A 14,436-nucleotide genomic window follows, 5' to 3' on the forward strand; every position below is an offset into this window, starting at 1 on the left:
AATGCATAGACTAAGTGAACAAAATCTGCATAACATTCAATTGAATGATACTGGTCATAGAATATGCTTTTAATAATGAAATAATTGTACAATGGTGACAATTGAGTTTGTCTTAGTTGGAAACAATATATTCCTATACATAACACATCGATCTATGCCGAAGAAACCGCATGAATTAGTTTAAAACAGAGCTAGAAACAGGCGAGGCTCACAATATATTTGGTTCATTCCACATGACGTTACGATACTCGTTGCAAATTCCATTAAAGCGGTTCAGCGGGACAAACGTTCGAGGCACGTGTTGATATTACACTGTATTCCATAAATTGCATAGCAATTCCATACTTGCGGTTGTGGTGTACTGGGAATTCTCTTTAGTGTCCATCATTTTTGGTCTAGTAATAATGCTGAAGTTTTTATGTGCGTCCAATTCATTGCCACTATTACACACGTATTGTGAAACGATTTTTAGACTTATAAAGAAGTGTTTATTGGCATCAATTATATAGCTGATAAAAAGTATATTTTCAATGATAAATTGGCTACAAATTAGCAAGACGTTGTTTTAATTGTACAATTCCGTATTGTTTTTAATGTTATTCTAATTCGTATTTTTATTTTATTTTTGTCAAGTTAGCTGCGCATTTTTTGTATTTTTAATGATTTTTTCCTAACCAGAGTTGTCTGGAAGATATCCTTAGTGAGGCCGCCCTTTGCATTTCTAATGATAAGTTACCTGTTTTTATTTGTTCTGTTTATGCAAAGTGTTAACTAATTAAAAAATACTTAAATAGCATAAAATTTATTACATAAAAATAATAGATATGAGTTGTAGGTAGAATGACTAAATACTAGAAAGTTAAGAAAATAGACATGAAGTTATTTTAAAATAGTCTAGGTTTTCTCAGGTATGTTACACAGCGCTTAAACTTAAAGCTTCGCAATACTATTATCTGTTTGCGTTATAAGTACATACAATATATATATATATATATATATATATATATATAATACGCAAATAATGAGAGACGATGTACCGAATTTTACCCTTGCGGCAGTTTTCCCTCGAACAATATAGGTTCTCTGTTTTGTTTAGGTAAATGTTACAAACAAATAGGTAAATTTGATTGCTGTTTGCCGATGTTAGAGTATGTTAGGGCAATTTGCATTTTCGCAACGTACAATGTATTTTTTACTGCCTGTTCTCATTTAATTTTTGGGTTTCATATAGTATCAAGTTGACTTTGAATCTAACCTTAAATTCTAAGCGTATAAATTGTGATAAACGCAGACTACGGCATTGTATCGAGCATTCGCATAATACTTCTAAACATTTCAATCTAGATCTCCCGTGAGATCTAGAAATGAGTAATCATAGCAATCTTTGTAATTATTTTTATTCAAAGCCCGAGCCATCTGTTGCTCGTTGAATTATGCGGAGGGGCGGGCGGGGTTACACGAGTTGGTCGACGAAAAGAATTTCCACTCTTACGGCGTTTTTATTCACGAGGGACTTTGTATTCATTGCAAGAAGTTATTGTTTTAAAGTTTTGTTTTATATTTATCAGAGCTTGCATTGCAGACTTATAAAGCCCATGTTTTTTATTCGTTGTATTACGAGACTTTGTCTTAACAGTTCTTCTTGTTTCACATGAAAGTTTTGTCTTAATTCGATCAATATTAGGCCAGGTAATAATTGCAGCAACGTCTATCTGTATTATGCCCTAAGATTATTAAAGTGTTAATGTAATAATTCTGGTAAACATACTACAATTTCTTATTTCTTAATATGATTTATGGTGTAAGTGTCTGGGAGTCCAGACGAATGGGATTATCTGTCTTATCTTAAGTTTACTTAAATTAAATGATCCAGCGTATAGATTAGGGACAGTATTATCTAATAAAACTACAGAACTACTTTACGTCTAACTTGTAGGTTTTATTAGAGTATTACGAATTTTTCAGCTTGATATTATTACAGATTGCAAGATGGTTTAATTGTAGTACAAATTCATTTAAAAGTAAAGTATTGTAGGTATGAATGATTTGAAGGGCTAGGAAATTTAGAAGGCTTGACCAATAAACAATAAACATGGATCTAAATTCATTAATCAATTTAAGAAACCATGTTACGTCAAATTTCTGTTAACGAACAATGTCTAACTCTCCTTAAAACTTGTAAGATTTTCTCTCAACTCGGATTCACCGAAACTTTTACATTATGAGTTGATACTTATTGCTTTTGATAGTTTGTGGACTTTAGAACAAATATAACGATCGGTCAAGCTACGAAGTGTGTCATTTATAAGTCCTGGCGTCAATTGAGGGGATGTTAAAGTTCGATATTGGACGTATCGGATTTTTATACATATAAAGTTGTAGGTGTATTGGTCACACTTTTAATTTATGTAGTGTCCCCATGTAGCTTTAGTCACATTAGAAGTTACAGTCTATGCGTATTATATTTTTTTGCATAGTTGGTGTTGATATGAAGAACGTGGTTCCTGGTTTCCGGTTTATGGTTTTATTAAAATCATTTATAATAATTAACATAGCATATCAATAATAGCATTCTTCTTTTCCAGTTGTGGACAGAAGAGCTGTTCAACTTAGCGTACAATCTGAACCAGTTCAACAATCCAACTATCAAGTTCTTGGAGAAACTTCACACGAAGATCGTCTTGAAGGCAGATAAGTCCGGGAAGATATTAGTTAAGAAGTAAGTCTTTTAGTGCATTTTGATACTTTATCCAGTATTCATTTACCAGACGTACGGTGTTTGTATGTTTTATCCAACAATAGGACACATTTGTAAAAAAACATTTAAAATACCATAAATAAAACAGTGTATCGTTACTAACAAAAACATTTTAATGGTACAAGATATACTGTATGTATTTCATTAACTCAAGTGCCTAGAAGGCAAACAATTTGATAATCCTTCCACGCTCCATTACTTTTATATGATGACAGAAACCTATGAATCCTCGAGATCATAATTTTATTAAGTACTCAATTTACAAAGCACATTTTCGAAAATCGAATTAAGGTTCTAACAGTCATTCTCATGTGTGTTAATAAAATTGTATGGTACTATTTGTAGATTTTTGTGTAAATATGCTGTGAAATATGGTCTATATAATAAAGAAATACGAGTTGAAGGAACTGATACCACTGGCAGTATACTTGTAAATATAGTAATTTATTAAATACTAGCTGTGTTCTGCGGTTTTACTCACATTAACTGGATGCATGATGTTCTATAGTCTAAGGCTTTCCTTGATAAGAAGTTACTTTTAAATACAAAAAAGGTATTTTTCGTTACATATGTTTCGTATTTCGTTAGGTATGGTATATACATGGAATGTATACAAATACAAAACTGTAGTATATCACATTACTCTATGTCAATAGTTTCCACAATTTTACAGATTTTTATTGTTGTTTTTGACACCTTGGGTTACATACAATGTCGTTATTTCATACTGAAACTCAACTTTAAAAATATAGAATAAATGCTTATATTATATCAGGATTACTGCCGAGATAATTTTTCAAATTAGTCCTGTAGTTTTTGAGCCAATTCAATGCAAACAAACAATCAAATATTTCCCATTTTAATATTGTGTATATTTTGAAATATTATTATTATATTATATACAGATTATAAAACAAAATTTACGTTACTACCTGTTACTCAAATGGGCACAAGTTATTTATTACCGCAAAATCACAATCGATAGCTAGTTGTATTTTAATTGATTACCTTGAACTCAGTGCAACTCAAGCTTCGAGCTTTACCTGTGTAGATAAATAAAATATTTGGCAACGACAGAGTAGTCGCACAGATAACAATCAAAACTAGTTTGCCAAAGTTTGCCAAATTGGCGTTTGAAATACACTATATAAACTGCAGCCAGTCCTGGCTCTACACTGCCGTTGTATTATGATTATGCATATACGTATATCATTTAGGCGTATGGATATAATCCTCCTTCCGATATAATGATGAAAATGCGAAAATCTAATCTGTTTTTGTGAAGGACATTTGTGTTTAGTATCACATTTATATGAAAACATTATCAAACTAAAACTTTATCTTTTTTATTTATTCGATTTTATTTAAGCCCTTAACAATGTCCTGATTATTGCGTGATATCTGTAACCGGTTGATTGAGGCTTCTGGAAACTGGCTCTTTTCCGTGAAACATTCTGAAATTAAAACATGGACATTTGAATACATTCGATCTCACTAAAACAACACAAAACATTCGTTTGAATTTGGAATCCGATGTCTTGAGTTCTTTCGAATTATTAATTAATTGTTTTATAGAAAAAAACATCTACTCCTCGATTCTTTAAGCTGCGCCTGGAGTGTTCTTTGTCTACAACTCTTAGCTATTACGACTGATAATTATATAGAGGCGAAAAGTATTCTTGGTTTCCAGTTCATGATATTTTTTTTCGTTAAGTACTAAATATGTTTTTATTCTTACGATTCAAAATATTTTTGACCACTGATATTTCTATTTTAGTTTCTCGATTGCCTTTTATAGTAATAATTATAATATTACTTTGAATACCTAAATATGACCTCGATATGATAACTCAATCTAACATAAGTCATTCAAAGCCTGCCGCTGGCTGGTGAAGGCCTCCAGGGATCATCCACTGTTTGAAGTGGGTACTGTACCCGCGATACGAATAAATACGTAACTTAAATTGTTTTATGTTATCGGTATATTACATCTATATTCTTACTTGTGTTACTCGGTTAACTTATATCAATTTAAACGATTTTTTTAGGTTTAGTTGTAATTTTTAATCAATGTCAAAGAACTGTAACTATCAAAGAAGGTTGTTACAATTTAGAATTGTTTATTGTAAAATAAAAATATAAAGACGTTATTTACTGTCAAAAAATAATGAATATTAATATAAAAATGCAGCGAAAGCGTTGGCTATACAGACAGACAGTTAAGTAAACCACAAATTAATATTTTATCTAGTGGTATTGCATACTACTAGGTACCTTGCCATTGAGTTTGTAAGATATATGCGCGCGCGCCGCGGCGTTTTCGTTTGTCACTAAAGCTGGTGGAGGGAGACGCTTTATAATGAGTTTTGTACTACGTGATTCCAAGGCTGCGACATCAGCGCTACGGCTATTGAGATAATTACGTCATTATTCTCATTGCTATTGGAAGCCAAAGAGTAACGCTGATCTTGCTTTAAATTTAATTAAGTAATTTTATGGCTATTAACATCTATGGGGGTTGTTGCTTTCGGCATTGGTAATAATATATGCTTTCAGTCTTTGAATTTGGTCGACAAAAAATCCGTTGTCCCATTGAACCTTTTTCAATTTGATAACGTAATAGAACATTAAAAGGGTTACGCTAAAAGCAATATTTCGTTTCTGACAAGCTGACGGAATTGGGTTCAGGAATTTCTTCCTTTATCGTTTCACTTACATATTTTGCCGAGGTATATAACAAATGTATAATGGTTAGTAATAAATGAATGCGCAGCGAAAAAGCTTCGTGCTAAAAAATTAATGAATTTTTGGCGGGAGTATAATTGAAATAATAAATTAAACAAAAACAAATACTACCCAAACTTTAATCGAAATGTTACAATAATTGAACTTTATTATTAAATATGACAATTGAAACGGCTAAGATACAAGGTGAACGATCAATAATCTATATTAGACTTATTACTAAGTTGAGGATTTAGCCGGTCCGATAATGTTTTAATAATAATTAAGGTAGTATAAAATAAAATATTAATAAGGTATCCGATCAAAGCTGTCGATGTATGTTGTTCGCTTCCTTTTATAATGATCATGCGTCAGAGGGGTACTATGGATATGTATCACCCACCATAATGTTAGCTGGTCGGTAACAAAAATGTAGGAATTTCTTCAGTTTATAGTAATAATAATAATTTATTGCTACAATATGGTACAAAAAGGTGTTACAATAGTAAGTTCGCATATTCTGCCACATACAATGGCGCGAAAATTTGTCTTGAGTTTTACATTTTACATTATTAGTCATATTAAAATTGGTCAATTCTTATATTATTTGTATGTATTTGTGTTTCACGCAAATAACCATTTATTGAGTAATAAATTTTTTCCATAGTAATACACCAAGTCGATTTTTGAAGACTAGTCGGAAGATCTTTTAATTCTTTTGGTAAATTGTAAACCTTAATACAAAAGGTGTTTTTCCTAAACAGTTCCAAATTCATTTTTGGCACAACCAATTTCTGCTATGTCTACTTCTTACTTCGACTTCTACATTTGACTTATGTATGTTTCTGTACACGAATAAGGACATTTCTAAAATATAAATACAGGGAAGAGATAAAATTTTGAGCTTCTTAAATAACGGTACACAACTATCAATACAGTTTTCTCCACAAATTGCTCTAATACATTTCTTTTGAGTAGCTTGCTGAATCTGTTTTCTTAAATCTAAAACATACAAGCTTTAATATATAATAAATTTTTGCTTACAAGCATCTATGGACCAAGGTTTCAGTGACAAAAATAACTGTGATATTGCGGTTTGAAAGACGCAAGCTTTCATTCTTCGTTCGCTTCACCCTTGAAAGTGTTGAAAGAAAAACAAATATAGAAATATTCAAATAAAAGTCAAGTTGTGGCGTCTGGTGGCCTATAGACATTTGTATTTAGTCGAATGCCTTTTATATAAGAAAAGTTTGTACGAACTTATGTTCGCAATCTAGAGATCAAATTGAAATTCGTTAAAAGTTAACGAATTTTAACCGAACTTAATTATATACTGCTTGAACTCAATCAAGTGAAAATATAATTGAGAAAACAGAATTTATTTCTTATCTAATAAGAATATCTATAAGTATATAAGAAGATATATAAATACGTATGTTTTTATTATTTATTTATTTATCAACAGTTCGTGGCACATAATATAAAAACCGAACATAATTAAATTAAAAGGAACGCAACTGCCGGAGTTATCGCTTTCGAGCGTTCTCTTCCAGGCAACCACTGTGAGAAGAGAAAAAAATATATACTAAAAATACTTGTTAGCAAAATAAAATTCATAGCTAAGAAATAACACTTTCGTATTATAGTGTAGTTTTTAGGTTTTCCTTACCAATGGGACCATACTGCACGTACCAAATTTCTTGCCAATTAATTACTTATTGACTTACACCGCCTCAAACGACTGTTAAATATTCTTTATCTCTCTTGTAGTTTTTTGTATAAACGTAACAAAACTTTAATAGCACGTTTATCAATAAGACTGATAAACGAAATCTTATCGCCTAACGGTAATGATAAAAATATATTACTTTTTAATAACAAAGAGCGTTTTCAAAAACATAAAACCTACAGAATATTATATCTACCGTACTTATCTATGATTTTAGTGACATAGCAGTGATTCACGGCATATTTGTGTAAATGTGTAAAGCCAGTTGCAAATTAAAAGCTAAGCCACGATAAAAAAATTTATTAATTTAATGAAAATATAGGACTTCAGAAACGTACTGAGTCGTAAAGGAATCGCAATTGATACCCAGTCGGAAATATGTATTTAAATAGGAGGAGCCGACGGTCACTCCTGTTACATGACGGGTACATTATAATTTCACTGTTAGATATGTATGCTGGAGATAAAAATAGGTGATTTAAGGACCTTGGAGAGGCCTGATAAGACTTTTTAAGGTCGTCAATATTATAGCTTTTTATAAGTAACTGTCGTAAGAGTGATATAACTCTATAACGTCAATACGTGCTAATTGTATGCTGGTGTTTGAAATCCCAGAATGTGTACAAAGTTCTTATTTTCTATTTTATTGTATAAACTTGTCGTTTTAAATTTTTGTCTAACAATAGGATCAAAAAGTGAGATTATACAAATTTTGTCTCGACTGCCATTTTTAATGTTTTACTGGTATACTGTATGAAACAAAACTATTGATTTTCATAATCTTTGGTCTTGTTTAATATACATTACATATCTGGAAATTGTAATGTATATTAAACAAGACATCGCAGGAGTTAGAATAAAACGTATAGATCACTCACGTAATGTCTAGCATTAAACTGTGTTAGAAATTTTTATAACGTCCTGTTATCAAGATAATATATATATCCCTATATATATATATATATAAGGGAGTTAAACTCAAATGTGTTGCACAAATATTTAGTTTACGAAACAACATTAAGAGTTTGCTATTTCAGTTGAAAATCACTTTTATCCTATTTCTTTTATAATTAATTAAAAATGTACTAATAACAAACACTTCTTATTCAAATTAAAAATGACTGACACATACATAATAGACAAACAAAACTACTGACTTTTCCACAGACTAACAAACAAAACTAAATGAACATCTGTAAAAAAAATGATTTATATCTATTTTTTTATTATTTATATATAAAAAATCAGAATTAATAATCTAATTTAAGAAATATAATATTATATTACCATCATAGGTTTAAACGGCCTTAGCCTCTGCTAATCACTTATATATTTCAAAAGTTTGAAACTATAACTTGTCAAAATGGTTTTTCATATATAACAACGTTGTCATTAAAATCGACGTTCAATTGCTTGTTACGTGTTATCAAGGGATTAAACGAATGAAATCGTTCCAACGTATATATTTTTTATTATTGTGTGGGTAATAAATAAAAGAGATAAAATTTACGTCTATATACATTTTTCAAAACCCACTTACATCGAATTCTGAGACTGTGGTCATGTAAATATAAACTATTAACAATAGACTTTTGTTAAAATAGCTTTTACACATTAAGAAAAACACTTTTTGAACGGATTGAAGCTATGTAATATAATAATTATTAAAACTTATAATTATTTAAATAATTCTAAACTTTAAATCAGTCAGTCACCGTGACCACGCACGCTGAAAAGCACGCGAAACGTCGGAAAAAAAAAATTTAGAATTATGTACATAATTATAAGTTTTAATAATAATACATAGCTTTAATCCGTTCAAAAAGTGTTTTTCTTAACTATCAACAAATTCAAAATACTGTAAATTGCAACATAAAGAAGATATGATAATCGTCCGGTTTCCAAGTTATTATTAATTCGAGGTTTATTTATTACCCTATGATCTGCATGTTTATATTCACGTGCGTCTTGCGCTTTTCTGATGTTATTTTTGTGAATTTATAGTTCTAATATTCACTTTTGACAATATTAGTAGATCAGATTATACTGCCCAGGTTCTAAAAAAGTCGGTAATTCCTATGAGAAGATAGAATTTTTTAAAATACATTTGATGTTTTTAAAAGTATCACTGACTTGCAGACAAAATGAGTACATTGTTTCTGTAAACATTTATTCTTCTCCAGTTTTGTTTGCTCAAAGGACAACTTTTTAGTTGAAATATTTTGCACAAAATAACGTCGTCCAACATCCTATAGCTTCCTAAAATGTCATGTCAATTCTATATGTAGATTTCAATATCTATTCTGTAAATATAAAAGTTATTCACAAATATAGGCCGACATAAAAGGTTAAAGGTAAGGTAAGGTTCTCTAAAATATCTGGAGCATCAGTTATATAGAATATAATGAATGGCTTACAATTTAAATATTACCGAAGCTATTTAAAAATTGAAAACGTATATACAGCATGGTTTGTATTGAAATATGACGTTTTTATTTTATTTTCCTCGCTTTCTCATTTTTAAGACTTGTGCAGTGACAATTGACAATTATTTTGTTTCGTTATTAAAACAAAATTGAATACTATAAAGTAGTCTATAGAGTACTTTAACCTTAAAATGTCGAAGACGCTTTCGAAGTTTATTTTGAACATTTATAGAAGAGCAATTCGTTCAAACACGATTTTTTAACTTAACAGTAGCGCAGGCGACGGTAGCTCTCAATAAGCTTTAATTTGTTTCGTTTTTGCAACATCTGTTATTAATAATCCGCCTTATCAGTCTTATATATATCCTTAGGAACTTCACAACTCAAAAACTTCTTTAAATAGAACATTGTATTAGCTGAGATTTGCTACTTCAGCTTCAGCTTTATAATATAAATATCCGCTAAATATATATATAGCTTTATAATACAGGGCCATGTAACAGCCATTTGTTTCACTATGTATAGTTTTATTAAAAACAAAGTAATCTATACTATCATTTTCCACCAATGTGTGTCTGTTCTATATCCCATTTCCAATTGCAAATATATCTTTGAAAACGCCTGGCTGATTTTTTCGTCAGAGGGCTTGACATTGAGAAAGGGTTAAGCTTTACGCTTTGAGGCTCCCTTCGATTGTTTCTTAACGAACCTGTAACCATGTTTTATGTAAGCCAACGTCTGGTCAATTTAAAATAAATACACGCGTCTTCATTCGGCTAAAGTGTATTTAATATGTGTACCCTGTGTCAATTGAAATTTTTGCAAATTTTTCTATATGCGTAGAAAAAGGACGAATATTTTGTATAAAATCCAAATCGATTCCAAATCGGCGCAAAATAACAGGATAATTTTATTTTACATATTCATCACACATTCTTAAATTATACTATAAGTAGTCGTGTTTATTAAATTAAATAAATTAAACAGCGATAATGTATGAAATAATGTTTCGTTTTTGTTTCTTTACTGTAAAAACTACTGTGAAATAACATGCTAGAATGATCGATGATGCAATTGTATATTTGATACTGTAGTGTCATAGATTTTGTCATAAAAACAACATATTGACCTCCATTTGTCTTCACCCGGATATTCCTTGTATAAAAAGCTGTAGGTTCTATTGTAATAGACACAATTTGTCACTCGAGATCATACCGGATGCACGTGAAACGACAGGATTATTAATACTTTAAAATTTATCAAACGCTCTGATGAAACGATATTTACTATATGTTTTTTGAAATATAATCAGAAAGCTAAATTACTATACAATTATACTTACCATCGACATCTTTCAGTAGTTTTGTGTATTTATGTTCCTAGCTTTTATTTATTTACAGTTTTTAAATATATAGTATTATAATATTAATAATGAACATAGAAAAGACATGGTGCAACAGGAAACGTTATCGTTACTAAGCGATCTTTTCCAGCAACCCTAATTAACAGAAAACAGTAAAAACTTATATATTTTTATAATAACACAATAATATTGCCCGATAGTAATGTTCACTAAAGCTTTAATATTTCTTAAGGGTGGTAATAAGTTTTATTTAGTAAAATAACATATTATAATACTTTACACTTGTCTGACGAGCGCTGAAGAAGGAATACAATCCAGTCTTCTTAATTCAAAATAAACTAAATTGTAATCAACCACGATATTACGAACTAGGCGAATTCGCTCTGGAATCAGCGTTCAGATGGAAATTCGAACAAAAAGTATGTTTGCTGCGTCCGTATGTAAATTCAGTGGAACGTGATCATTCGTCGATTGCTATCGAACGTTTTCACGCTCGGTTTTGTCGATTGCTACTGTTTTAGCTGTGCTTGCAATTTGCTTCAACACAATGTAGCAATGAAAAAGCTTCATCAGCTAGTCGGAACTTAATGGGCGTAAATTATGGTGATTTAAGTATCAAAATTACGTTAATATTTAATACCTGAAATGGGATCATGAGTACTTAACACCAAATTCGCTATATTATATTCTGATTATTATAGAGAAATATTCATAACAAACATTTATTGGACCAATAAAATACAAATCTTGATCCGTAATTCAGACGCAAATATACAACGTCAAATGCAACTCGTTCTTTTATTCAAATTCTGGAAGGAAACATAGTAAAAAGCAAAGGTCGAAGTCAAGATGAAAGCAACTTAAGCAAACGAAAATTTAAACGAAACATAAATATCTTCAAATATCCCTGTTCTCTTCGGTAATCTTATTTCAATCGGGACTTAGGAAATCGCAAGTCTAAGTTCTTGTAAAAGCTTTTCTTACGATCGATTAGACTTGTACAGTAGCTATTTGCGTAAATGCCAATGTATAGGGGACGTCTTACATTAAAGTTCATTTGTCTATTAATACTCTGTCATTATAACAATATTAATTACGTGTTTCATTAGACGCTTGGGTGCTATTCGTGTATATATCCAGCTGATAGTATATTAATGTAAAGAGCAATATCTTCAGAGAAGCAGTCACTTCGTGTAGGAGATTTTAAACATTTTTAATTTGAAGGGACGTATAAAAAAAATATTATACAAGTAACATAATATGTATTTCCTTTCTGTGTCCCTCTCAGAACTGTACCGGTTATGCTATAAATTCTTGCGGGTGCAACTTAAAACTTTTTGCTCCGGGGCAATGAAAATCTCAAGTCCGCATAGTGGTAGGTGAAAAGTGCATAATAAAAGAGGAAAAATTCCTAGAACGTCTGCTAACGACGCCTCGAGAACTCCCTTGGTGCATCTACAGAATGCAATTTCTCTATAACTCGTTATGCGCTCGTGAAAATGCGTTCCTTTGACAATTTTCGATCCAATCTTTTTATATTGATTATCTTATTCAAAAAGAATTGCGCTGTAAAGCTTCTTTGTCGGAAGCTTCTATTAAATCTCAATAAAAGTATGCCTTTAGCGCGCGATATGCGAGGCTATCGTTAAAATCGAATCATGAATCTCCAGGTAATGGGTAGAAAACCCTTGTGTGGCTTGGTGGCTTATGGGAAAATCATATTGTACAATTATTATGTAGAAAATAGGGCAGATATACAACGTAGTACAAGTGATCTTTTCCAAATATTACTTTCAAAATACCGTCATTTACCGCATCATATTTAAAATATAATATTTCTTAACAATGTCCGAACTAAAATATGAAACTGTCTTATAAATGTCGTTTTATCATCAAATCCACTACTGTAATAATGCATAGAGACAGATAAATGTATTTTTATTAGCCATCGTAAATAAAAAAATCTAGGTCAGAAATGTATTATTATGTATACCTTGCAGTCGAATTCGTGACGTTTCATTAGGCAGTGAATAATTAGCCAGAGATTCAAATTAGGCGTCTGAGCTAAACGAGTTAGCAGCCGTCAGTGACAAACCATTACAATTAAATACATCTGCGCCACCAAGGTCTAAGGCGATTAGAAAATCGTAGTATTGAAAAAAGTATTGCCGTTTAAAAAGCGCATTTTTTTGACTCGGGCTTGCTAGGTGTTTTACTAACTACTACTTAATGAAATTATTATTATATATACAATAAAAAATAATAAGAAGATTAAGTTATGTTTGGTAAAATGTTTTAAGTTGTATTTTTCTTGACTTGAAAAGTTCAGTAAAAGCCATCGTTACAAACAGATCAAAAGGGTTACCTAATATAATACATTTTTAACAGAGTTGCAAGAAATAGTGTAATGTTGTACTAACAGCAAATTATCATAGCTTTAAATTTATAAATATTCTCGATTTGAACTTTCAAAGTATCCAAATTTTTTGACAGTGACATGCGTTAAAACTTATACATTACAATAAATCTTGGAACAAAAATTCAAATAAACGTTATTCTACGGACCAGAATTAACTTCAGTTACCGTTAAATGTAACCATTTTCGTTGTAGCCCAAACCCATAATCGGTTTTATAAACCATTTACACATAGCTTGTATAATAATATGCTAATATTGAAATTAATATCTCCATTTCGCTGCAAGCCGAGATTCTAATTAGACCTCCAAATTAAGTTTGTTAGCAGTCGGCACCAAGCCATCTGCAATTAAACGTGGTTGCTACCGGGTGATTTACGTTATTTGCACCTTATTGAGCGTTGGATTTACCGACCTGTGAATTTTCTGATTTTCGAATATAAATTCAATTCTCTTTCTTAAGGCCCTGCTTTTTATATCAGTGGTGGAAATTCATTAGAGGATACCCAGCCCTTGAAAGTGGCATGTGGGACTCGACCCACACTAGAATCTCTACTATTTAGAAACTGAGTGAGCAATAGCCACTATAACTACCTCGTGTAGTTCCTGGCCGCGTAAGAGAGGCTCTGTGGTTGCTCTCGCATTCTACCGGGACTTTAAGGATGTTTAACTGCCGCATCGCTTGTAATTCCATAATAGGCCTAGGATGTATTGATATATACATCTGTCCACCACACAGTCGATTTTCTGTTGTAGCCCGCACTTGCTTTAGAAATTTGACTGTACCCTCCATGTATGGTTACACGGACATGGCCGACACCTGTCCCTACCCAACGTATAGAACAATTTTTTTTTATCAACCCGCGCTCCGACCGGTCCTCGAATTCGATACCCCGGGCGTTGCAGTGGCCTAATAAAACCTCAAGGCTATGCGGTCTTTTTTAAGCCCTACAAATTCCTAAAATTAAATAAAAACTCCAGTCAGTGCCATCTTCGTATCAGGGCTGGTAGAGCCGGCTCG

General features: G+C 31.4%; 1 protein-coding gene across 2 annotated transcripts in view; it reads left to right on the plus strand.

Moving 5' to 3' along the window:
• Positions 1–14,436, plus strand: part of LOC123718988 (1-phosphatidylinositol 4,5-bisphosphate phosphodiesterase classes I and II) — a 70,449-nt gene that overhangs the window by 31,080 nt on the left and 24,933 nt on the right. For both annotated transcript variants that reach the window (XM_045676025.1, XM_045676033.1), the window contains exon 4: positions 2,586–2,719. In XM_045676025.1, the coding sequence (XP_045531981.1) occupies positions 2,586–2,719 (134 nt within the window). The remainder of the gene's footprint in view (positions 1–2,585; positions 2,720–14,436) is intronic.

This window comes from Pieris brassicae, chromosome 2, assembly GCF_905147105.1.
Source record: "Pieris brassicae chromosome 2, ilPieBrab1.1, whole genome shotgun sequence".
Classification (NCBI taxonomy): Eukaryota; Metazoa; Arthropoda; class Insecta; order Lepidoptera; family Pieridae; genus Pieris; species Pieris brassicae.